The following is a 23,568-nucleotide window of genomic DNA, read 5'->3' on the forward strand; positions in this document are numbered from 1 at the left end:
CCTTAAACTAAAGAGTTTTTTTTTTTTTACATCTAATGAGATGTACTTTATATTTTAAAAAAGAGTGCTTTTCCCCCTACCGTTTATTAGTGTTATTCTATGAATTTAAATCTATAAGTAAATGTATTAAGTTAATGAATTTGCATTAAAAAATAGAGATGATACCTTTAATGGTGATGGTATTATGTACGCGGACTCTCCCATAGAAAGAAACAAATAGAAGGACAAGTTTGAGGAATGGATCGTTCGTAGTAAACGACGACTACACTGCAGAATTCATGGCCATGGCTCGATGGAAGAACTGCTCCCTCGCCGCCGCCCGCACGCTCTTCAAGTAGTCCGCGATCGCCACGCGTCCCTCCCTCAGCGCCTCGTCCAGCGCGTACATCACGTCGTCCGCCGCCATGTCCGCCGCCGTGCACTCCAACGCCCTCCTCGACTGCGGGTCCGCCGCCACCAGCACTTCGTCGATGTTCTTCACTTCTGGCCTCGCTGACGGCGGCCGCCAGCTTGCCAACACGTCGGTGTTCATGCGCACCATCTGCAGCTGCTGCTCCAGCAGCTCCAACTCCGCCTCCAGCTCCCGCGACCCCCGGCGGAGCTCCTCCCGCCGCTGCCTCAGCAGCGTCTGCGTGGCTAGCAACGACTCTGTTTCCAAGGCGGTGCTCTGTTGCATGTCCTCGAGGTCAAGCAGAGCTTTTTTGGCGACGTCGGCGGTGAGATCGCGGGGGGAGGCGGCGAAAGGGGGGTCTTGGGAGAAGAGGCGGGCGAGGGAGCCGGCGAGGTCGACGAGGTTGTGGTAGGGGAAGAGCCACTCGCGGAGGTAAGGGACGGAGACGGCGCCGCAGGGGTCCACCAGCGGGTGGCGGCGCTTGACTGCGGTGCCGGGCGGGAAGGTGAGAAAGACTGCCGGCGGCGCGCAGGGGTAGGCTTCGAGGAGCCACATGGTGACGTGGATGCCGGCGACGGCGGAGGAGGCGGCGGCGAGGGGGAGAGGGCCCTCGGCGCGGAGGAGGAAGGCGGCGCGGCCATCGTTGTGGGTGAAGGAGCCGGCGTCGAGGCGGAGGGAGGGGAAGGCGTGGGAGAGAGCGGCGAGGTGGTGGTGGATTGTCCACCTGGCGTCGTCCGCGTAGGGAAGGGCTGCGGGGCCGCGGTGGGAGAGGGCCGCGGTGAGGAACTGGTGCACCGCCGGCGACGCCGGTGGCCACTGCGGAGTACTGGTGGCCATGGACCGACCGATCGATCGATCGATCGATGGATGGAGTTACGCGTGAAGATATTTATTAACAAGGAATTGTTTGTCGCGACGGAAGAAATAAAGCGGCGAGCGATCGAGCGAGCCAACAGACGGAGACCTCGAGCAAAATGTCAACAGCTTGGTCCAGAAAGAGTGCGCAATTTCTCGCCGTCTCCATGGAAGTTTCTTGTGTTGCGTCTGGCGAAGGAAACGGGACGGTGACGGAGACTCATTTATTATTCAACAAAAACGACGCGTTGACCTACACATCGTTTCGTAGCATTAAGCATCAACTGTATTAACAATGAAACATTCGTAATAAAATGATAATTAGATATCTGTATAAATTCTTTTTACTGTATCATATATATCTGATTAAAGTGCAGTATATAATTGGGGTTCAAATAATGTTTAAATAATAGATAATAGGAGATTATATATAAGGAATGTAATTATTGATTGATGTGGTGGTCAGACTTTGTAACACTAAATATAAGTAAATTTTAATTAACTTTTTTTATCAGGAGGCAAGGGTTCAGCCATAAAATATTTTTAGTTGTTCAGATATAGAATTCTAACTTGGGTGAATTAATGAATAATTTTTTTTAATGGACAGTTAATCTAAAAACGTTGAGTTAATGAGTTACTTTTTCTTCTTAATTTATCCTATTAGCTGGTAAAAATTTTTATAGAGTCAAATTATGATCATCTCAAGATTAGTCGATATAAGTAAACGAAGCTCCCTAAGTTTCGGTGTAACGATAAAATATTTTCATAGTTAATTAGACATCCATGGGAGTGATGAGTCATTTGGATTATAGATTTATCTTGATAGTTAATTGTGACGTTGAGTTGTCTCTCCAAATCTATCAATACTTTCTTTTATGGAATCAAAATAATTACCTTCCAAATACATGGAATATAAATATATAAAAAATTACAAGTAAAAGAAAATATATAAGAAAGGGTGCTCTTGTTTTTGGTAATATGGGGCGTCCCACTTCACCCTCACCCACCTTTTATATGTTTTTACTTTTTTGAAATTGACTTATAATAATTATGATTTGTGGCTATTATAATATAATATTGATATGTGTTGGATAGAAATGAAGTGTCCATATTATAAGAGTTATGAATTATAATTATTATACTATAATATTATTTAATATTATAGTAAAATATGAAATCGTCATTTTAGCAGTCCTTTTAGGATGATCCTATACTTTTAAAAAGAGATAAATTATAAGGGGCATTTATCCTAACTAAATAATCTTTGATACAAGTAGGCCAGATACTCATTAAGATATTTTATATCCGTTAAGTATTAATCATAAGATATATTGAATCAATCACTTATATATACTAATTATGCTAACTTGTGTATCGTGCTATAATATTATTAATATAAATGATTAATTAGGTTGGGTAATGTTGAGTTTGGGATGATCGATTTGATCCTACGGAAATTTTCCACAGATTACTAGGGTAAATCGGGAAGCGTTCGTAGTGAACAGTCCAAAAGTCCAACATTTTTTAGTTATATTTTGTGTATTCTAAGAAATTTTTGTATAAATTTATTATAGCTAAGATTTAAATCATGAATATCTGAGTGATTATAATATTATTAATATTGATGAATCCGAATGTTATTATAATATAATATTGAATAGAGATTAAATACTAATATTTTAGTAATTATAAAATTATAAATGCTATAATATTATTTATTGATATTTATCAGAATTATTAAGAGGTGGGGGTGAGTCGGGTGACATACTATTTTATAAAAATAAAATAAAAAAAGGAACGTCAAGGATTCTGATAAAAAAGATGTCGTTTTCCTTTCCAATAAAAAATAATATCAAACTAAGTTATAATTAAAATTAAATTTTTGGATAAAGATTAAAAAAATAAAAATCGAAAAATTTTAAAGTAATTGTTCGGTGGGTAGCAGGGGTAGGAGGAAAGGGAACAGATGTCGAGAAACTAATAGCGTCGATGAGTTTTAATTGACTTTGGTTTTGTTAGGGTTGACTTTGGTTGCAAATCTATATACGCAAATGAGATCGTGGATTTTGTCCGGTCTGTCGCAAAAGCCGTAGTAGACAGGACCAAAATTAATCATCGAAAGTTTTTTTTTTCCTATTATTTTAAAATATTTTACTATTAACTTTAAACAATCAAATAACACGTGAAAAAAAATAGACACGGTCATTATATGTTACATCCAGAGATGATAAAAAAATAATTTACTCTTCTCAACATCTCTGTCAGTTCATTTCTTATTGAGATTTGAGATCGAAAACAAAAAGTAAAAAAAAAAAATTATTTTTTAAAAATTAAATATTATTTTTTTTGAAAAATAAATTTTTATATAAAATTTAATTTTTTTACTGGTATTAATTGAATTAGTAAGACATTTATAATTAATTAATATTAATAATATCAATTTAATTATTTCAATATCTTTAATTAATTAATGGGCCCAATAAAACTGAGATCCAAGATATAAGTCACTATGTCTTGAACCGGGCCTGAGTAAATCATAAATAATTATTAATTTGTCCAATTAAGACCTAAGACATAGGTCATTATGCCTTAAGCCGAGCCTGTGTAAATCATAAATAATTTTTAATTTTGAACAATTGAATAGCATAAAAGAGACTTAACTACTAATTAGGATTTGATCTCCTATCTCATGGTAATAACACTATCAAATTAGCCCACTGTTCATCTCAACGGAACATTATATATTGCATCCAAGAAAAAAAGGAATGGTTACTTTTTCACTATGCGTGTAGATTCATCTCTTCTCTTCAAGAGAATATCGCTGGAGGAATTTGAAGGGCTCTTCGATCTCATTAGTGATTGCTCTTCCGACAAAAAAATATCCAGCAGATCACTATAAGCATTTACAATTTTACATATTTCTTTTTTCATGCGATAGATTGCTACACTACTTACACCCCTCAAGCAAACACTGCTTTCTGTATCATCAAATACATGATGAAACTGCTTCTTCAGTTGAATGCACTGCAAGAAAAATTCAAGAACATGTCTCTTGATTGTAGCAGAAAGGTCACATGGCAGGTCCAATTTCACTCTGATCTTGGAAAAATTCTGGAGGTATGGAAGCAGGGCAATGTTTCTTGGCAACATACATGTACTGCCAAAAGATCAATGAACAAATTACAAGCGTCGGCAAATACTGTAACTTAAAGTGAGCACAAAGTGCAGGTTTTATACCCCGGGCTGGCTGTACTTATCTCTGATCGCCAGTAGCTTGCTGCCGGCACTCGCACAGAGGAGGCCATGTAATGCCTTGACACAGTTGCAAAGATCAGATGGTTTGTATAGCGTGTAGCGACTTAACGTCGCATTCTGCAGCATAATTCACAAAAGGATAAGCTTTAATCTCGAGAAATGGTGATAGAAAGAGGTGCACGCGCATACCCAAGGTCTCTTCGTCGGTTGCCAAATGAACTTTGCCAAAAAGATAGCCGAAGCTGCTATTACTGATGGGGCATAGCGAAGCAGCTTGTATTCGAGAAGGGACAGCTCTGTGACATAATTGGCTAGAGACTCTATTTGCATTGCAGGAACCTGAAGAAAAGAGTAACGCTAAGGAAAAGTTTTAGTAACGATAAGGAAAAGAAATCACCTCAAAAGATGCTTGAGCGGCACGGATGAATCTCCTGTTGATTTCGAGATCATACATAATAAGAACAAGACAGGAATGATCGAACCGATACAGCAAAATAATTACAGTCTACCTCAAGAAACACTTGGCAGTTGGAGCAGACATTTCAAACTTCAAGCACTTCGAAACTTCAGCTTCCATTTGCAAAACCTGCACGAGAACGACAATGAAATAGACAAGCACAAAGTACAAAGTTAAGCCGATGAGAAGATACTCGCCTCATCTTTGAAGTATGTATTGTCTGTTAGGTAGCAAAATTCTTCGACTTGTGGGGCACAAATCTCCACATATTTTCTGAAGAATCTAGCAAGGGATGCATTTGTTATCAACCAAGCAAAGGAAACGATGAATAAATAAGATGAACAAGGGAAATCCATTCAACATGCCATCATCAATATGTGAGTCCTTACGAAGCAATAAGCATACAAGCAACACCAAGAAGTTGTAGACGTTGGTGATTGATATCATTTACTGAAAGATATCGATCGATGAAATTGACAGTCAAATACAGTGTGTCAGGCTCAAATTGATACTCTTCTGCAACCTGCATTTAAGAGAAGGAAACCATAAGATAATTTATGATTAGCATGGCATTTGAACCGAGTTTCTTGCTGAACATATACCTCTACTAGCCAATTTACGAGAATCGAACGCATGTTTGCTTTAATGTCTGTCTGCACCACTTCCATGAAATCCATGGAAGGCCTTTTCTTAGTCTGTCAAAAAGATAAAACAAATTGAAGTAAACAGCAAACAAGAATGTTTCTTAAGCTCATATATATCAAGGCAATGACCAGCCTATACAAATCAAATCAGCAACAACTACAAAATTTCTTAAAAGATTATTTCACATCAAGGGAACATATTAGAGAACTCTACTTGTATGTTCCATGTGATTAATGTGATTACAGTAACAATAAAAAAAGATATCTTAATATAAAAAAGTTATTCATTTACTATAAAACGATGAGTCTAAATTAAAATCAACTCATTAATCATCAAACTAAATGTTAAGTCACAAACCCCATTTCCAAGGGAAACAATCAAAGAAATAGTTTCTTCCTAAGAACACTTACATTTTAATTCAACTAGAATTGCCAAAATCTAAGCAGATCTTTCATGAACATGTTGAGAGGATGAAGAACAATAAGAAGGGTACTAACGATTGTTACCTCAGCTATGCGTAAATGTCCATAAATATCACAAGCAAGTGTTGTGCAAATCTGTGGATTGTTACTAGCATCAATGAAACCTTCGACTTCTGTAGTTGTGGAAATATTGATACTGCATTTGGACCCTATTAAGTCAAGCAAAAAGGAAGAAACAGAGAAAAGCTAACCTGTTACAGCTAATTGATTGAGCAAACAGTAAAACCCCATTAAAGAATCGAGCAGAATTAAATTTTCAGATTGTTCAGAATTACCTTTTTTCTCTATCACACCTTCAGAAATGAGCAGGTTTTCTTTGGATCTTCTCTCCAATGAAGCAATAGCTTGAGAATCTCCATTGTCTACGTACTCAACAGGACTTTTCATGGAGTTACAACTTGACATTGTTTCATTCAAGGAGACAGAATCACTTGAAACATTTTCCTCATCGTTCACTAGGATTGAGATTTGATTGTTAGCCACAACAGTGTCTGTTCTGACAATCACTGGTGCAAATGAAGAAATTTCTTTTGATCCACTATCGCAATTACTAGTTGTAGGCCTCTTCTTTACATTAGGCTTCTGGATGGTAGAAGAACAAAAAAACATATTAATTGAATGTAACAAATGTAGAAAAGAAGTGGAATAAGTTCGACTTTTGTACAAACTGAAAGAAAAAATGATTGATAATTGGAGCAACTTAAAACAAGGATCAGTGTAGATCCCACCAAAGATGCAACAGCAAGCACCAAGGCAAAAAAAATAAAGCAATCTTTTGCAAAATCAACTATACCAAACAAGAATTAGTCTATGAATTCGATGGACTCCTTGCTAAATGCAATAATCAGTGGCATAACATTAATCTAGAGATAACATAGCATGACAAACATGAGTCAAATACTTCAGTAAAACAAGTAAATAATCTATTGGAAGCACTGAAGCACATGAGATTGTTTGTTTTCATTCTGAGTATAAAGTCAAAAAGAAAAGACAGGATAATCAACAGGTAGTTTTCTAGTTTTCTAATATCACAAGATCATAAAAATAGAAGTTCAAATAAAATGACTGAATGAAACTGATATTAATTTGATCAAACCTTTGAGAATTTATTTATTTTGGCACTGTAAAAGCCAACAAAAGATTACGGAAATGAGACAAACTTCAAATTAAGCAGAAACCATATCAAAGAAGTGGATCATGAAAAACGAAATAATAGTAAAACAAAACTTCGATAAAAAAAGATGGGAAAGAAACCAACGATAAAGAGAAAACACTCAAGGTACACTCACATTTCCGCCTTTAGCTACAACCATCTTGTTGGTGATATTCCCAAGTGCGATCCCCTTCTTGAATTGCCCTGCCACGGCTTCCGGAAGCTTAGAAGGATTCTCTGACGCCTCTGGCCTCTTCACCAAGGCCGACGATGAGAAGGACGACCGGAGATTCATCCCCAACTGAATCCCCCTAACAGAGCACCCCGATCCAGAATTCGCCCGCTCCTGCTACGAGACGAAGCAAGAAGGGAGAAGGAGAGATCGCTCTGCTTCAGAAGCTTGAATCCTTGAAGAAATCTATCTATATCTTGGAGCAATGCGAGTCCGTCGCCTTCGAAATCGGAAGAAGTTGAGAGAAGGCCGTCTTTTATTAAGAACTCCCCTTCTTCTTCTTCTTCTTCTTCTTCGTTTTTTTTTTTCTAAATTAATTAATTAATTTGTTTGGAGGGAATCTGTTCGTTTGAAAAAGAAGATCTGGACCGTCCATCTCGAGATCATGATGGAGTTACAACTCTGTCATGATCCGACACGTGGATTCCAAATAGTCCTCTCAGAGTGGGGTCCTCCGTGTATCCATCAATCACAAGAGCGGTGGCTGCGTAGGTAAGTTAATTACGGTTAAATTTTTGTAGAAAGTGTTTTTAATATTTTTTTTGAAAAAATTGATCAATATAATTTATTTATTTTTTAACCATAGACATTTCTTAAGAAAACAAATTCAGCTAAAATTATTATTATTATTTTACCTATCCACAATTTTTCAAGAAGGTGCATAATTTGGTCATTCCGAGTGGATTAGTCGCGTTGTAGGTTGTTCTAGGTGACACAGTTAACTTAAATAGAATAGCATGTACGATCACTTTCACACTAGGCACACCCGATAAATTCACAAGCTTTCAGTAGGTAATTGTGAAAAGCAACCTATATCGGTATGGAAACAAACCGCCAGAGTTGAGCTTTCAATCTTACACTAACCTAGAAAAAAGCTTCAGTTTGGACAAGAATCGAAAATGGAAGTAACATTATTAAACATCCTGGAATTCCTCTCCTAAGTATGATAATCAAGCCGATCGAGTCATTGAGAATTCAGTTAAAGCACAGATGCAAGCTAGTTTCGACTTGTGTTTTGTACAAGGAGCATAAGTTGACATCCACGACTAACCGAAAACGAAATAACCACAAACGCAAGATAGAGGCATGAATGTCTGGGGACACATCGATCAACTTTGTTTGTTTCGGAAGGTTTTCAACTTCTTGCTCAACCTCTCTGTAACGATTGATCGATAGCTGTGTGATGGTTTTCTAGAGTTCCACTCGAACATAATCAAACTATAGTTAGAAATGAGTTAAATTTGAGTTGGATTGTAATTATTCGGACTTTAATTTAAGTACATTAAAATTAAAATTAAAATTATATAAAAATAATTAGAGTTTCTCATAAGTGACTTATGAACAATATAATAAAATATTATGAGTTTAATACAATTTTAAAAAATTATCAAGCATTTAACTGAATTCAATAATTTTGAATATGAATCAAATATTTTTTAGTCAAAAATTGGTAAACAAGCTAGATTAGTTTGCACCCCTACCATTACACCATTATCGTTACACCATTGCCCTTCTTAAGTCTCTCCTTTTAGATTAATATACATATTTATCACACTCCTTATTATTCACGATTGATTTGGTAATCTCATGGTGAAATTGAAGCAAGAAGTAAAACAAAATGGAAGAATTCCATTGATGCTAAAAACTTCAAATATATCATCCATTAACTCTAAAAAAAAATTTTGTTTTTCACCGTACTTTATTGAATCGTTCCTCAAAATCTGTATTGACGGATAGAAGTACGAGTTTGTAATGTATGAGTTTGCTATTATCACAGACATTTCAAATACGAATCTATTTCGATTCGAAAGGAAAGAACTTCCATGATTATCCTAATTTCAATCCGAACAAAAAATATATTATTTTTATGAAATAGGTATTTCCACAAACATCTTGTGTGCAGTTAATATTTTACTGTCAGAGAAGAACTAACCTAAGGCACTTGTTTATCTTCCGCCGTTTCACCTTCGGTTTCCTCTTCATCGTCGGCGTTTTCTTCGCCTCCTCCGACGTCGAGCATGATCTCTTTCCACTCGCCCGACGACTCATCGCCGTCTCCCGCCTCATCCGGCGCAAGATCAGGCTGCTCGGCCTCCGACTCGGAGTCGGAATCCAGCGGCTTTCTCACAGGAGGCATACGCCGGCGCATCCGTGCGCGCGGGAAAAGGGTTGGGAAGTCGAATCCATCGGTGTGGACTGGACGGCAGAGACGACGACAATGAAAATCCGGCCACGGAGGAAGCAGCGGGAGGCATGCGTCGGTGAGAGGTGCGACGGACGGCGGTCGAGCCACGGCCACGGCCACGGCCACGGCTCGCAACCCTAGCGCCGCCCCCTGCTGCATCTTCCTACTTCGCAGCATAGGGATTGGACTGATTTCACGACCCTTTTCAGGACTATGTTTCAAAATGGTTTAGTCCAATTTCCTTACGTGGGCCGCGCTGCTGTTCTGAAGCCCAATATCGATCTTAACGACGAGCGATTTATAAGCAAAGAGCGGGCAACACGTTTCAGTTCAATCTCTGTCATCGGATCTGTTCTTGCTTTTCCGGAGGGCGACCCGATGGATGCCGCGTCATCCGCTGCGCTAATCTGCCGGAGTTCCTTCCCTGCCGTGTCGGCAACCCCCGATCGCCGGCCTGCCGCCCTACCGAGGGCTGGAATTTTGCCGTTCTCCTACCGTCGGCCATTCTCTGTGAACGGGCTGAAGTGTCGGGCTGCTTCTCGAGACGTGGAGCCTGTCTCGGCGGACTCGGAAGGGGAAGATGGGGCGCCGGCCTCCGCCGTGCCAGTTTACACTCCCACTCCTCCGAACAGAGAGCTCCGGACTCCTCATAGCGGGTAATGCGTGTTCTTCTATGCTTACAAAAAGGAACATTCTTGGCGATGACCGTTAACCCGTCCAGGTTCCACCTTTGCTTGATTTTTTTTTCTCTGTTTAGTATGAAATGGTTGTGGCGTTTTGATTCGCATCCCCTTTTTTTCCTTGAATCAATAGAATTTAACTTTAAAATCCCGGCTATAGATTGCGTTCAACATACTCTTTACAAAGGCTGTGAATTTAAGCGTTCCAGAGCCTCGGAGATGTTGTGAGATGCGACGAGGTGCGAGACCAAAAAAAACTTACAGGAAAGAAATCATTTTTTTCCTGAGAGAGGTTTTGCTATCCAGGGATGTTCTCCATTTTTCTCTTTCAAAGAAAGTCTATCGCGTAAACTGTGGGCATTGATTTGGCATGTAGTGTTAAAGTCGTCTTTAACCTAATCCGTTGGTATATAGATATTTATGATGATCCCAAAACCATTCGCGGACTTCAACTTGGAAACGTTTTTGTGGTTTCACTTTCCAGTGGATGAAGAAAATTGGGATACGTTATGTTGATTCTTGTTGGATACTTCCAGGATGTGTGCTAATTTATATGCTACTGTTCCTTTCACGAGTTATGCCTTTTCAATCGTTTCCTCACCTGGCAATTATAATGTGATCTTTCTTTGTATTCATCTGTAGCACAATCAGTTATATGGTTTCTTCCTCTTTCCTTCAAGTTATAATTTAAAATTATATTCTAGAAATTAGTTAGCTGAAAGCTTCATCTGCAGAAAAGGAGGAAGTGTGTAGTTAATTGTCTTGTGCTGTGCAACTTGTACAGTTTGCAATAAATTATTGTGGCTATGTCAGGTACCATTTTGATCGAACAACACGATTATTTTTTGAGGGATGGTATTTCAAGGTTTCGATCCCTGAGTGTCGACAAAGCTTTTGCTTTATGTACACAATGGAGAATCCAATATTCCCTAATGGAATGGGAACACTAGACAGTGTGGTGTATGGACCTCGTTTTACTGGAGCTGGAGCTCAGATTCTAGGTCCCGATGATAAATATATATGTCAATTCACAAAAGAATCGAAGAACTTTTGGGGAAGTAAGCCTGTTCGCTTATGCTAATAGCTTTTCATGACATATTGTTTGCTTTCCAAGCCTGACTTACATCAACTGGTTATGTTGTATATTCTTTAATGATCTAACATACATTATGATTGCATTTTCTATGCTAACATAATTTAAGTTTCAATTTTCATTTATAGCATGTCTAATATCATAAAATTGAAGCAATATTATAATTTTGTGATTTTCATTAATTTCTCATAAAAGCGCGTGAAGGGGAGCCTTGGCGCAACGGTAAAGTTGTTGCCATGTGACCAAAAGGTCACGGGTTCGAATCCTGGAAATAGTCTCTTGAAAAAAGCAGGGTAAGACTGCGTACAATGGATCCTTTCCCGGGACCCCGCATGGCGGGAGCTTCGTGCACCGGGCTGCTTTCTCATAAAAGGGCGTGGAGGATAACTTTGATTCTTTTGTAATGAAGATTGTACACAACCCAAATTAATAGATATTGAGGGAAACTATTCTTAGATATGGTTATGTAATCTGTCTATGGTTATGTAACTTGCTTAGGTCATGCTAACCTTTCTATGGTTATGTAACTATTCTTAGATAATATCTAATTATTCATAAACTATATTGTTCTTATTAAAACAGAAATTTATAATAATATATGATTCAAAAAGAAATCTATGATAAAAAAAGCCAAATAATGTTATGGATATTAGGGCTAACCAAACAACAAACAAAAATACAAGAGTCCCATCAGTTAGCTAAGTTTGTAATGTTTCAAGATAGATTAATCGAAAGTCCAAAAGTTGAACTAGTTTTCGTAATATTAATATGTCCAATTGTTTGTCTTTTTTTATAAAAAAATTTAAATAATTCATTATAGTTAGTGCCTTGTAGTGATTGAAATATTGTGTTGAGCCCGTCGAAAAGCGTGAAACATTTTGTTCCGCTTGCCGACCGGCATGACCCAACACCAGGTCCAACAGCAATCACGGAGGCATCACACGACCCTTGTGGTTGCCGCAAAAGGCTCATGTGACCCTGCGACCCGCCGGAGGGGTCGTGCGACCCTCATGCCGCACCAAAAGGGTTGAATGACCCTTGTGACTACGCCAGAGGAGTCGTACGATCCCCGCGGCTGGGCAGAGGGGTTGTGCGACCCTAGCAGCTGCGTCGAAGGTCGCGATGTCGATCGATTTTTTTAATTAAAATTGAAATTAAAAGTTAGGTTTATTATCTCAATCAACTCCTAACTATGATAGGGATAAACTCTAATAAAATTATCTAATTAATTATATATTTTATTTATTTTAATTCTAAAAATATATAATATATTTTATTTATTTATTTATCTCTTAGCTATGTTATTATTATTTTTAATGGATCCAATCAACCCTTAACTTAAATAGATAGCAAAACATATTTCTTAAAGTCTTAATCAAATTTATTTTCCTCGGGACCTTGCATGGCGGGAGCTTTGTGCACCGGGCTGCCTTTTTTTTATTTTAAATTTTTAAAAATTCTAATAAAATTTTATATATTTTTTTCTAAAACCCTTTGCAAGTCATCGCAACCTCAATTTTTTTAAAAAAATTTTAGTTTAATTAATTTTTTATTTTTTAAATATGTATTTTTTTATAAATAAACTATATTAATAATGGTTATAAAATATTAAAAATTATTTCAAAATTTTTAAATAATTTTAAAATTAATAAATTAAATACTTTATAAAATAATTTAATTTTTTAAAATAATTTTAAAATTGAATATAAATTTTAAATTTATAAAATATAATTCTTAAACATTTCAAATAAATCTTTTAAAATAAAAAATTTACGAATACATTATAAAAAATAATTTAAATTTTTTAAATATTTTAAAATTATTTTGAATTTTTCAAAAGGTTTTATAATTTTAAATTTAGTTTTGAATTTTGAGAATTACTTAATTTTTAAAATAATTTTTATAAAAATTTAATAGACATTATCTTATGAGATAATATTGAAATATAAATTCAACATCTCAAAATCTAAAACATATTTAATAATCAAATATTAATAAAATTATTATACATTTATATTTAAAATTAAAAAAAATAGCAAAACTATACCAAAACCGTATCATTCAGGTTCGGGAATGAAATCTCGACATGGTTTGAACTTTTAAATCTTGGCGCCTTGAGCCACCTAGGATCTTTCACCTTTATTACCAAGGGCGGAGCCACGTTATCGCCTACCCGGGCTGTAGTCCAAGGGCCGACGGTGTTGAGAAGGGCGACAAGCTAGGATTTACGGCGGAAGAAAGAGAAAACGTGAGTGAAAGAGGAAGACAACCCGGGGTAACAATGTCGACGCTCATGGCCCACAACCCGGGTAGATAACCCGAGCCAGCTCCACCATTGTTTATTACACTGTTTCCACTCTATTCGAATAATCATGTTAAAATTTTCATTGGCCAAGTTACTTTTGAACATTTAATTTTTTGCAATATTAGTCAAGTCTAACTGATTCTTAACCAAAGGAGCAGTCCAATGGATAATTATGCTGTTGATATATTGGCATTGTGGAACTTGTGAACAAGACCAATGCTAAGAAACAAAATTACTAAATGTGGAAGAATAATAATATCTCATGATTGTTTGACTTCCAAAGAGAAGACAGTTGGCTTGCGAGCTATTTTTTTTGTATTTAAGCACAACTATTTACACTGAGATTTCTTTTGTGTGCTTGCATTTTAATATTATGCCTGCCCTATTACTAACTCGATCATAGTAGGATTGCTATTTTTCTTTTTAGTTATTGACATGGTTGCCCATTGGTTGGCAAATGATGACACTACTCTTTTTATTTCTGTAATGTTGTCATTCATATTCTACCTTTTGGTTTACCAGTTATAGTTAGTAATATTTGGCATAACCCCTTAAACAAATCTTCTTTTATAGATAGGCATGAACTTATGTTGGGGAACACCTTTCTCCTTGGGAAAGGATCAGCTCCAACAGGGGAGGTCCAACCTCAGGTTCTAAATGAATGCTTTTTCTTATAGGTCTGATATCAGTATTTTTCTACTATAGTTGAATGTTCTTGTTTCTTTTTCTTTCATAAATTCATTTGGCAGTTGTTTAATTCTCACTTATATGCATTCATTGCCTTGAACTATTGTGATTTGTGATAAAATAATAATCTAACCTGTGATAATTCCAGATAACCAATTGGATAGAACAGGGTTACAAAGAGCTTAGATAGTGCAATACAACATTAGTGCACAAAGAAATCAAATATGATAATACTACATTTAAAATTTAGGTCAAGTCTGCCAACTTTGGAGTATCTTCATCTCCATTTCATGGTGACATCATTCTCCTGTGATGCAGAATGAAACCAACTTAATTAAAATGAACCAATTCAAACAGTTTAGGTTAAATATTAAAGAGGCTCAATCTATTATTTTGGGGCAAATTTTGACTATTGAAGAACGTTTTTTATTTATTCCCTTTTCCTCTCTTCTCTTGTGAGATCACCGGTTAGGCACATGGCCTACTCCATCACATATCCAATCCCTATCCTTGAATATCCATTACATACTTCTTCATGGAATGCGCATAAGAGTTATAGATGTTAGACGGCTGGCTTTTTAATGGAAGTTAATTGGGGAGTTGTTGGAAATTATAGGAAATTAACATATTATGGCTACTGGTTGATATTGTAAACCCACTGTGAAAGCTGGAGGTGACTTGGCTAGAATATGGAGCTGTAGAAGTTAATGTTTGATCTAGCAAATAAAGCATCGATCATATCAGTAAAAATGAAACAACTGAAAAAGATACCTACAATGTGCATTATATTTGCAAGGAATATACTTATTTCATTTGTATAGGTCAAAACTTTCTTAGTGGCTTTTGATTTTTATATAGGAATTCCGTGAACGTGTACTTGAGGGTTTCCAAGTCAGTCCACTCTGGCATCAAGGCTTCATACGTGATGATGGAAGGCAATGTCTTATTTAATCATAGAGCAACTTTTTTCTTCTAGCATTTATTATTTTGTGAAGCTTCCATAATGGTCTTTATAGTTTGTGCTCTCCACATAACAAAGGAATATGCAAGTCTTAAAGTAAACTTAATTTGGATAAACTTGAGTCAAAGTTCTTGCGGTTTTAGGTATTGACATAAACATTGGAAATTCACATTGAGCTTTCTTTTCTAAAGCAGAGAACTTTGCAATTGTGATATCATCACCACCCCACTGAAAGTATTGTAATATTTATCTTGAATACTTTATGCATATTTTATGCTATAGTTGAAATTGATCATAATTGAGATTTTGAATGAGTCCTAGATGCTAGATGTGCATTGTTAATGTGTTGAGGTTATTACTCTGCCATAACCAAATTGTTGACAGCCTATTTTGATATAATATGGTTGTTTTTTCCTACATTTTCAATTTGCTAAATAAATGTGTTAATGAGACAATAGGTTCCCATACCACACACAGACATTAAAACTCCCAATCACCAACCTAGGATATGATAGAGTAGAAAACCAATTCAGTTCTTCAACAAAGGTTTGGTGCAATACCAGATTTTAAAGCAAAAATTTCAACTGTTCAACTAATTTCTGAATGTACATTGGGAGTAGAAAATTGAGTAAGCTGCCTAATTGTCATTATTTCAATATTATATTATAGAGAAAATTTCATGTTGTAGATCTTGTTTGACATCAATTATTTAAATTTCATTACAACCCTTAATTGGCAGGTCAAATTATGTTGAAACTGTGAAAACAGCACGTTGGGAATACAACACCCGTCCAGTGTATGGCTGGGGTGATGTCAACTCAAAACAAAAATCAACAGCTGGTTGGCTCGCCGCATTCCCTGTGTTTGAACCTCATTGGCAAATATGCATGGCAAGTGGTTTATCAACAGGTAATTTAATTATTGCATACCTGAGAAAGAAACCTCAGTCATCTTGATGTTATGTGATTTTTATTTCCGAAAATGAATTCCTTTTTTAGTCAACCAAAATATGTTCATACCTAACAAAACAAGCATCATATTTCTCTATGATACCATTTTTTTGGGAGTATCAGTGTATTTGTGCATGTCCGTCACTCGCTTGTCTAAATGGCTCTTGGAGAAGCTAGATAGTGAAATTTCCTTAAACTAGTGACTTCCATTACTACAACTGTCTTTTTGAGAATTGAGTTTGTTCATGCTAATTATGTGCTTGCATTGAAGGTGATAGGAGCTCATTTATAATAAATTTCAATAAGCAAGGTCACTAGCTAAATTAGACTTTCTCAAAATCTTGAATATGTTTGAGCTGGCTCCAGATAATTATTTGATGTTAGTGGAGTTTTAGAAGATTATGTACTTTGCATGTTGCACATCAAAGGTTTTAGCCATAATGAATATATTTTGATGTATCTGTATATCATAACTAATATATTTAGGTCACATGGTATATATTATGTACTTACAAAGCTTATCCAACATCTGGATCTAGAGTTATGAAACAAAAATCACATCCATAAAACTGCTATTTTAACATGCTTGACTTGTATATCTAATTTACAGGTTGGATAGAATGGGATGGAAAGCGATTTGAATTTGAAAATGCTCCATCCTACTCTGAGAAGAACTGGGGTGGTGGATTTCCAAGAAAATGGTTTTGGGTGAGTTCCTTTGTCTACTGTGATTGCAGTTTATTAACTAGTAATATACCATGTGAGTGATATCAAATGCCCTTCAATAATCTTATATGTTTGAAATGCATCCTATTGGAGAAATTCCTATGAAATAAATACATCTGTTGCAGTTCTAGTTAAATGTGTCAAAACTGGCTTCTCATCAAGAGTTGAGATTGGTCCTTATATACATCTGATTGCATTTCATATGAAAATAATAGGAAAGGGTGATAAAACCTAGTCTCAACTCTCAATAGTGTTACATGTTACCTATTCATAAAGAATAAATGCGCCATCTTGCGTCAGTTGACTAATCAATAATTCTATGCCTTATGCTTTGGTAACCTGTTTATTATGCATGGCTAACAGCATTGTGTTATAAGACTTTGAAGCATAAAAATTTGTTTTCCATCTCTCTCTCCCTCTCTCTATGATATATCTCGTATAGTTGATAGTTCCCTGCGTAAAAAAAGTTACAGCTTCTCTTCTTTAGCTGTTATAATTATATAAATATATTCACTTTTTTTTTTCTTGCTGAGGTCCGTAAATCTCTTGCAGGTACAATGTAATGTTTTCAAAGGTGCGTCAGGTGAGGTTGCTCTAACTGCAGCTGGGGGCTTGAGGAAGTTGCCTGGATTCACTGAGAATTTTGAAAATGCTGCCTTGGTATGTTATCATGTCTATGTGGTAAGACAAGGTATACATATATATTTATATGGATGTGGATACTTGTCTTTGCATCACTAAAACACAGATATAGAGAATCAACATTTAAGCAAAATATTTGAATGTTGATGATTTTGATTGGTGGCTACTGAAGGATCACACTAATCTTTTTGTACTTTAAAAGTTAGTGTATCCTATTGAATAATGTGTCAGCAAAAATATCTCTTACCTTGATTTTATTTTAGAATCTGATATGAGAAGCTATTTTATCAAGACATGCTTCTCCAGTTTTCTATTTTACGATGAGATGAACTTGCAGGTTTTCCAGAATATCCTAACATCTAACTGCTTTAGGTTGGTGTCCACTATGGTGGATCGTTCTATGAATTTGTGCCTTGGAATGGAACAGTGAGGTGGGATGTAGCTAAGTGGGGCTTTTGGCATATGTCTGCAGAAAACAACACACATATGGTGACTCCCTTATATCCTATGAACTTCATTTATGTTTCTTTTTACTGAATGGTTTACGACTTAATGCTAGCTGATGCAAATGTTTAATGGTGAAACTCTGTTGCCTGCCTTGGCTTGGCTTAGAAACAAACCCCTAGAGTAATTGCAAGATGATTATTCTAATTTCTGTATAATGTTTATTCCTTTGTTCTCTTACATTGTTTATTGGTTTATGTATAATGATGAGTCTTCATAAGTAAATTTTTGGTAGATTCTTAAGTTTAAGTGAATATGATAAATATATAACTAGATTGACTAATGTGGGCTGGTATGATAGTCTTGGTTAATGCTCGACTGTTTAATTATTTAATGCAAAATTTTAATCCCTTGGGAAAGAATCCAAGTCATATATTTGTGATGTCCAGAAGAATTAACCATAGAGTAAAATCTACATCTAAAAATCATATTTTTATTAAATAGCAAATTAATATGAGTTTTTTAGATTTAGAATTTTAAATTAATTCCAGATATAAATGTTATTAAACGGTAAATTGAAACAATACATCATTTGCATTAGGCCTTGTTAATCCCAATTATTTATGGTTATTTATCTCACATTGTAGGTTAGACAAAAGCAAATATTATAGGAAACTAATTGTCTAACATTTGAAATATGAAATGATGATAGAGAATTAATATTTTATATGTATAATATTTATATCTGGAATTTTTATATTTGAAACGTTCATCGGTAAAACAATGGAGATAGTAGATACGATGATTATATTAGGAGAAAAATTAATATTTTATATGTATAAGATAAAGATGATAGAGAATTCAGAATTTAAGTTATGGTACACAAGAAAGAGTAAAATAAGGAATGACTAAGTATTGTTATAGATAATTTGTTAAAAGATGAAGTAGTAGAAGTAGTCAAAAAGGTGGTAAGATTATAACTCTCAAGATAGTGGCGGCGAAAGAATCTATTAATATAATTAGCATATATGCACCTTAAGTAGCATTAGATGAAGATATCAAATTTAGATTTTGGGAGGACCTAGATGAGGTATTATAAAATATTTCGTCAAGTGAAATGATTTTAATAGAAGAAGATGTAAATGAACATGTATGAGTGCATAGTTATTTCCCTCAACTGAGTAAAAGCGCGCGCCTACCTGTGCTTAGGCGCATAAGGTGCCATTTCCCTCACCTTATTGAAGTGATTTTTTTTTAAAGTGTAACCCATATTTTTAATTTCCTTTTAAATTAATTAGGTTGCATGCATGCGATACATTTTTCTAGCATGACTTTTCCTCTTCCCTAGAAAATGAACATCAACCTTTAGTTAGGTTACATGCATGCAACATATTTTTCTTGCATGACTCTTCCTCCTCTTCAATATTTGAAGTTTGCTTTTTGTTTAATTTGAAGTTTGATTTTGATTATGAAGATAAATTATTTAAATATTTGAATGTTAGTGAATTTTATATTTATATTATTGTTTAATAGTTTATGGATTATAATTTTGTTAGTGAAATATGCTAGCAGTAATTTTCTAAATATATTTGAACTGTATAAATTTATATCCAAAGTGTCTTACTTTTGTAAGGCGTGCGCCTCATCTTGCGCCTAGCGCTTGAAGCCCCATAGCACCTATGCGCTTTTGGGTGCCTCACGCCTTAAATAATTATGTAGAAGTGAAAAATGAGGAATATGATAGAGTGCATGAGAGTTATGAGTTTAGAATAAGAAATGAAGAAGAAAATTATATTGGATTTTGCGATAGCATATAACCTTATATTAGGTAATATATTTTTCAAAAAAAAAAAGAACACTTGGTCGCATTTAAAAGTGGGAATAATAAGTCGCAAATTGACTTTCTTATGATTCAGAAGAAGATAGAAAGATTTGTAAAGTTTGTAAGGTCATCTCTAGAGAAACTTAACTACTCAATGTAAGTTAGTAGTGTTGGATATTTGCCTAAGTATAATATTAATAGAAGAAAAATGTGCATGACTCTAGAATTAAGTGGCGAGAATTAAGGATGAGAAGTAAATCATATTTAAGGAGAGGGTAGAAGTACAAGTATTAAGAGAAATACACGGTGACTCAAATACGACATGAGATAAGATAACATTAAAGTTGAAAATAGTAGCTAAGAGTGTACTTGGTGAGTCAAAAGGATGTGCACCACTAGTAAAGAATCTTTTTGGTGGAATGAAGAAATACAAGAGAAAACGAAGGAAAAACGAATAACCTATGAATATTATACACTTGTAAGAATGAGTTTTTTTTTTAAAAGTATACAATAACCAAGAAAGAGGTTAAGAGGCCAAGAAAGTAGTGAATGCCACCGAAAATGAAACTTTTGAATGCTTATATTGAAAATTGGATATAAAAGAAGGAGGAAGAAACATTTACAGAATAGTGAAAGCGAGAGAGAGGAGACGTGATCTTATTGTATTAAAGATGAATGTTATGGAGGAAATAAAAAAGCGACGGAAGAGTATTTTCATCAATTTTTTAATGAAAGTTCATGTGATCAATATGTGATTAGTTTAATTTAGGTAATTTAAGTAAGTCAAATGAATATAAAAATTTAAATTTTTATTGTAAAATTCAAACTTTAAAAGTAGAGAAAGCTTTATATCAGATGTAAAATGGAAAAGTAGTTGGATCAGATAATATTCCGATAGAGGTATGAAAGTATTTAGGGAAATAGGGTACTGAATGACTTACAAAGTTATTCAATTTGATATTGAAAAAAAAATGTCCGATCAGTGGAGAGTAAGTACTTTAGTTTCCTTATATAAAGAACAAAGAAGATATCTAAAATTATGCAAACTATAGGGATATTAAACTAACAAGTCATATCATAAAATTTAGGAAAGAGTAATAAAAAAAACTAAGGAAATCACGGTGATTGAAAATTGGTTTGAATTTATGCTTGGAATGTTGACAATAGAAGTTATACATCTTCTCAGACAATTAATTGAAAAATATTAGGAACAGACATGATATTCATTGACCTAGATAAGAGTGGTATTAACATAATATTTATTGAACTAATTAAGAATATATATGAGAATGTAATAAAAGAGTAAAGATTTTAAAAATAGGGTTACATCAAGGATTAACTCTAAGTCCCTATCTTTTACACTAATCATGGACGAACTCACTGGACACATTCAAAATACAATGATTCATATTGTTTACGGATGATATTATTTTGGTAGATGAGACATATGAAGGAGTAAATGCTAAACTCAAATTTTAATGGGTAATGCTATAAGTGAAAAGTTTTAGGTTTAGTAGAGTAAAGACAGAATATATATGAAATTTAAGTTTAACAATATTAGACGTAACGGGACAATTGTTTATAACTGAGAGCTTTAAGTATTTAAGATCATTTTTTTTTTAAAAATGATGGAAGGATTGATTGATCTCTTAGATGGTTGAAATAGAGTAGAGCGTTAGTTGTTTTTTTGTGATCGTACTTACCTTTAAGATTTTAAGGTAAAATTTACAAAACATCGGTTATACCTATTATGTTATATACAGCTGAATGTTGAGATATGACTTGAGCACATGAGCAAAAGATGAGAGTTGTATTGATGAGGATGTTAAGTTGGATGTACGAATACATAAGGATGGACAGGATAAAAAAATGAAAATATTAAAGAGAAAGTTGAGGTTGCACTTATTAAGAAAAAACTTCGAAAACACGTTTAAGATGATACATATATGTACTTAGACGACTAATAAATATTTCAGTTAGGCAATGCAAAACTATAACAAATATGTACATAAATGAGAAAAATGATGACTAAAAAAATATTTAATTAATAATAATAAAATAAAATAAAATAAAATTTATTTACAGATGATATAGTAGAGAATAAAGTCCAATGACATAGAAAGATTTATAGGTAAGATAAAACTTAATTGTTGTTATTGTTATCCTTCTATTGACATGACTAAGATTAGTGCTCATAGGATATAAACGTTGTTTGTCAAGACCTAATATAATGTGCTGGCATTGGTTTTGAAATCATGGATCCCATAAATACTGAATATATATTCATATTTCTTAAACATGGGTTTGATATTGTTGAGAAATTGTTAATTTGAAGTTTTTAATCATTCCTAGATTCATTTTTTTTAGTTTAGCATGTACAGATAAATATTGAATTTTTGTGTGAACTAAATATATTAATTAGTTTTCAGATGAATGTTAATCAAGTATAGTAATTTTTTATTTATGTATTTAAATTTGTTCATCCTAGTTCCTTTATTTTAACATATGTAGGTTTGTGATTAGCTCCTGCTTTTCATCAATTTTTCTTTGCCAAAGAAAGAAAATTATAACAACTGTTTTGTGGAACGGTACGCAGGTCGAGTTGCAAGCCACCACAACAGACCCTGGAATACCCTTGCGGGCTCCAACAACCGAAGCTGGACTCGACGTGGTTTGCAAAGATACATGTTTTGGTGACCTAAAGCTACAACTCTGGGAACGCAAATTTGATGGCAGTAAGGGGAAGGTTTGTATCTGATCATTCTTGTCTCCATCAACTGCTACACTGTTGTATCCATTGTCGATCTGCTTGCAGTTGATCCTGGATGTCACCAGCAACATGGCGGCCGTGGAAGTTGGTGGCGGTCCATGGTTCTCCAATTGGAAGGGGACAACCTCCTCGCCGGAGTTGATAAGCCGGGCATTGGCTGTCAATGTTGATGTCGAAAGCTTCTTTCCTCTTCCGTTTCTGAAGCCTCCAGGTCTTTGAATTGCCTTTTTCCAACGTGACCTCATAACCATAGTTAGGACACAACTTCTGAGCCAGGGCAGGTCAAGAAAGAAAATCTGAAAGTAACAAAATTTCACAAAGAAATCATAGAAATCTGGATTCAGCGTGTTGGAAAGAAAATATTATTACAAAGTGGTTGATCATCATATTGCAATCTTGAATATCAATTTAATTTACCAAATGACGTACGAATTCTGAATTTGTCTTTATGATTTTGTATTTACCGAAGGGCATAGTAAAATGTGTAACATGCCCCTATCCCATCTTATTTTTCAAGGCATTTGAACTATATTTTTATTTAAAAATTATTTCTGTGGTTTGGATGCACCTGATCTTACCCTCCCTCTCCTTCCATACCTTCTTCCTTGTCTTATAAACATGAAGCCATCACTAGCCTCCTCTGTTTATCAAACCTCCTGTAGTTTGGCGGGATTGCAAAAGAGTAATTCGAGTGGGATATTGTCGTAAGGATTTCAAGAGGCGACTTCAAAGGACAACGATGTTCAAGAATAACATCGTTGAAATGAAGGAAAAATTTCAAGTAAGAGTGAAATTAGTAGAAGAAGATATATATAGATTTAGCTATGTACGTA

The 23,568-nt window shown here is 35.1% G+C and overlaps 3 protein-coding genes across 7 annotated transcripts; 1 reads left to right on the forward strand and 2 right to left on the reverse strand.

Annotated features, from left to right (window-relative positions):
* Nucleotides 1-262: 262 nt before the first annotated feature.
* Nucleotides 263-1,228, reverse strand: LOC122050544 (protein ELC-like). Its single transcript, XM_042611439.1, has one exon. It carries the CDS (start codon nt 1,226-1,228, stop codon nt 263-265), a length of 966 nt encoding a protein of 321 aa, XP_042467373.1.
* Nucleotides 1,229-3,966: 2,738 nt separating this feature from the next.
* Nucleotides 3,967-9,542, reverse strand: LOC122052196 (cyclin-A1-4-like). Of its 2 annotated transcripts, none has more exons than XM_042613608.1 (12): nt 9,404-9,542; nt 7,375-7,954; nt 6,361-6,667; nt 6,110-6,234; nt 5,561-5,653; nt 5,348-5,481; nt 5,156-5,240; nt 5,011-5,087; nt 4,899-4,932; nt 4,691-4,840; nt 4,484-4,618; nt 3,967-4,403 (listed from the first exon to the last, which is right to left on the reverse strand). In XM_042613608.1, exons 2-12 carry the CDS (start codon nt 7,531-7,533, stop codon nt 4,317-4,319), a joined length of 1,386 nt encoding a protein of 461 aa, XP_042469542.1. In that variant the 5' UTR covers nt 7,534-7,954; nt 9,404-9,542; the 3' UTR covers nt 3,967-4,316. The 2 variants fall into 2 exon arrangements, with proteins under 2 accessions (XP_042469542.1, XP_042469543.1); XM_042613609.1 differs by having other exon boundaries at nt 4,245-4,403; nt 5,156-5,231.
* Nucleotides 9,543-9,734: 192 nt separating this feature from the next.
* LOC122052195 (probable tocopherol cyclase, chloroplastic) lies at nt 9,735-23,271 on the forward strand. 4 transcript variants are annotated; one of them, XM_042613604.1, is made up of 10 exons: nt 9,735-10,311; nt 11,149-11,393; nt 14,307-14,383; nt 15,279-15,355; nt 16,121-16,290; nt 16,942-17,039; nt 17,610-17,717; nt 18,072-18,188; nt 22,562-22,711; nt 22,781-23,271. In XM_042613604.1, the coding sequence occupies exons 1-10, from the start codon at nt 9,869-9,871 to the stop codon at nt 22,952-22,954; spliced, it is 1,659 nt and encodes a 552-aa protein (XP_042469538.1). In that variant the 5' UTR covers nt 9,735-9,868; the 3' UTR covers nt 22,955-23,271. The 4 variants fall into 4 exon arrangements, with proteins under 4 accessions (XP_042469538.1, XP_042469539.1, XP_042469541.1 ...); XM_042613606.1 differs by having other exon boundaries at nt 10,255-10,376; nt 22,781-23,270; XM_042613605.1 differs by lacking the exon at nt 11,149-11,393 and having other exon boundaries at nt 14,311-14,383.
* Nucleotides 23,272-23,568: the final 297 nt, after the last annotated feature.

The sequence above is a fragment of the Zingiber officinale genome, chromosome 3A, assembly GCF_018446385.1.
Source record: "Zingiber officinale cultivar Zhangliang chromosome 3A, Zo_v1.1, whole genome shotgun sequence".
Lineage (NCBI taxonomy): Eukaryota > Viridiplantae > Streptophyta > Magnoliopsida > Zingiberales > Zingiberaceae > Zingiber > Zingiber officinale.

Excerpts from the sequence above, each read along its gene's own strand:
- LOC122052196 (XM_042613608.1), bottom strand. The coding sequence starts at position 7,533 with ATGAATCTCCGGTCGTCCTTCTCATCGTCGGCCTTGGTGAAGAGGCCA. Across the intron at positions 5,654-6,109 it reads GACATTTACGCATAGCTGAG|ACTAAGAAAAGGCCTTCCAT; the intron begins GTAACAATCGTT and ends TCTTTTTGACAG. Across the intron at positions 5,241-5,347 it reads GCTTGTATGCTTATTGCTTC|ATTCTTCAGAAAATATGTGG; the intron begins GTAAGGACTCAC and ends ATCCCTTGCTAG.
- LOC122052195 (XM_042613604.1), top strand. The coding sequence starts at position 9,869 with ATGTTTCAAAATGGTTTAGTCCAATTTCCTTACGTGGGCCGCGCTGCT. Across the intron at positions 14,384-15,278 it reads CAGGGGAGGTCCAACCTCAG|GAATTCCGTGAACGTGTACT; the intron begins GTTCTAAATGAA and ends ATTTTTATATAG. Across the intron at positions 17,718-18,071 it reads ATTTTGAAAATGCTGCCTTG|GTTGGTGTCCACTATGGTGG; the intron begins GTATGTTATCAT and ends TAACTGCTTTAG.
- LOC122050544 (XM_042611439.1), bottom strand. The coding sequence starts at position 1,228 with ATGGCCACCAGTACTCCGCAGTGGCCACCGGCGTCGCCGGCGGTGCAC.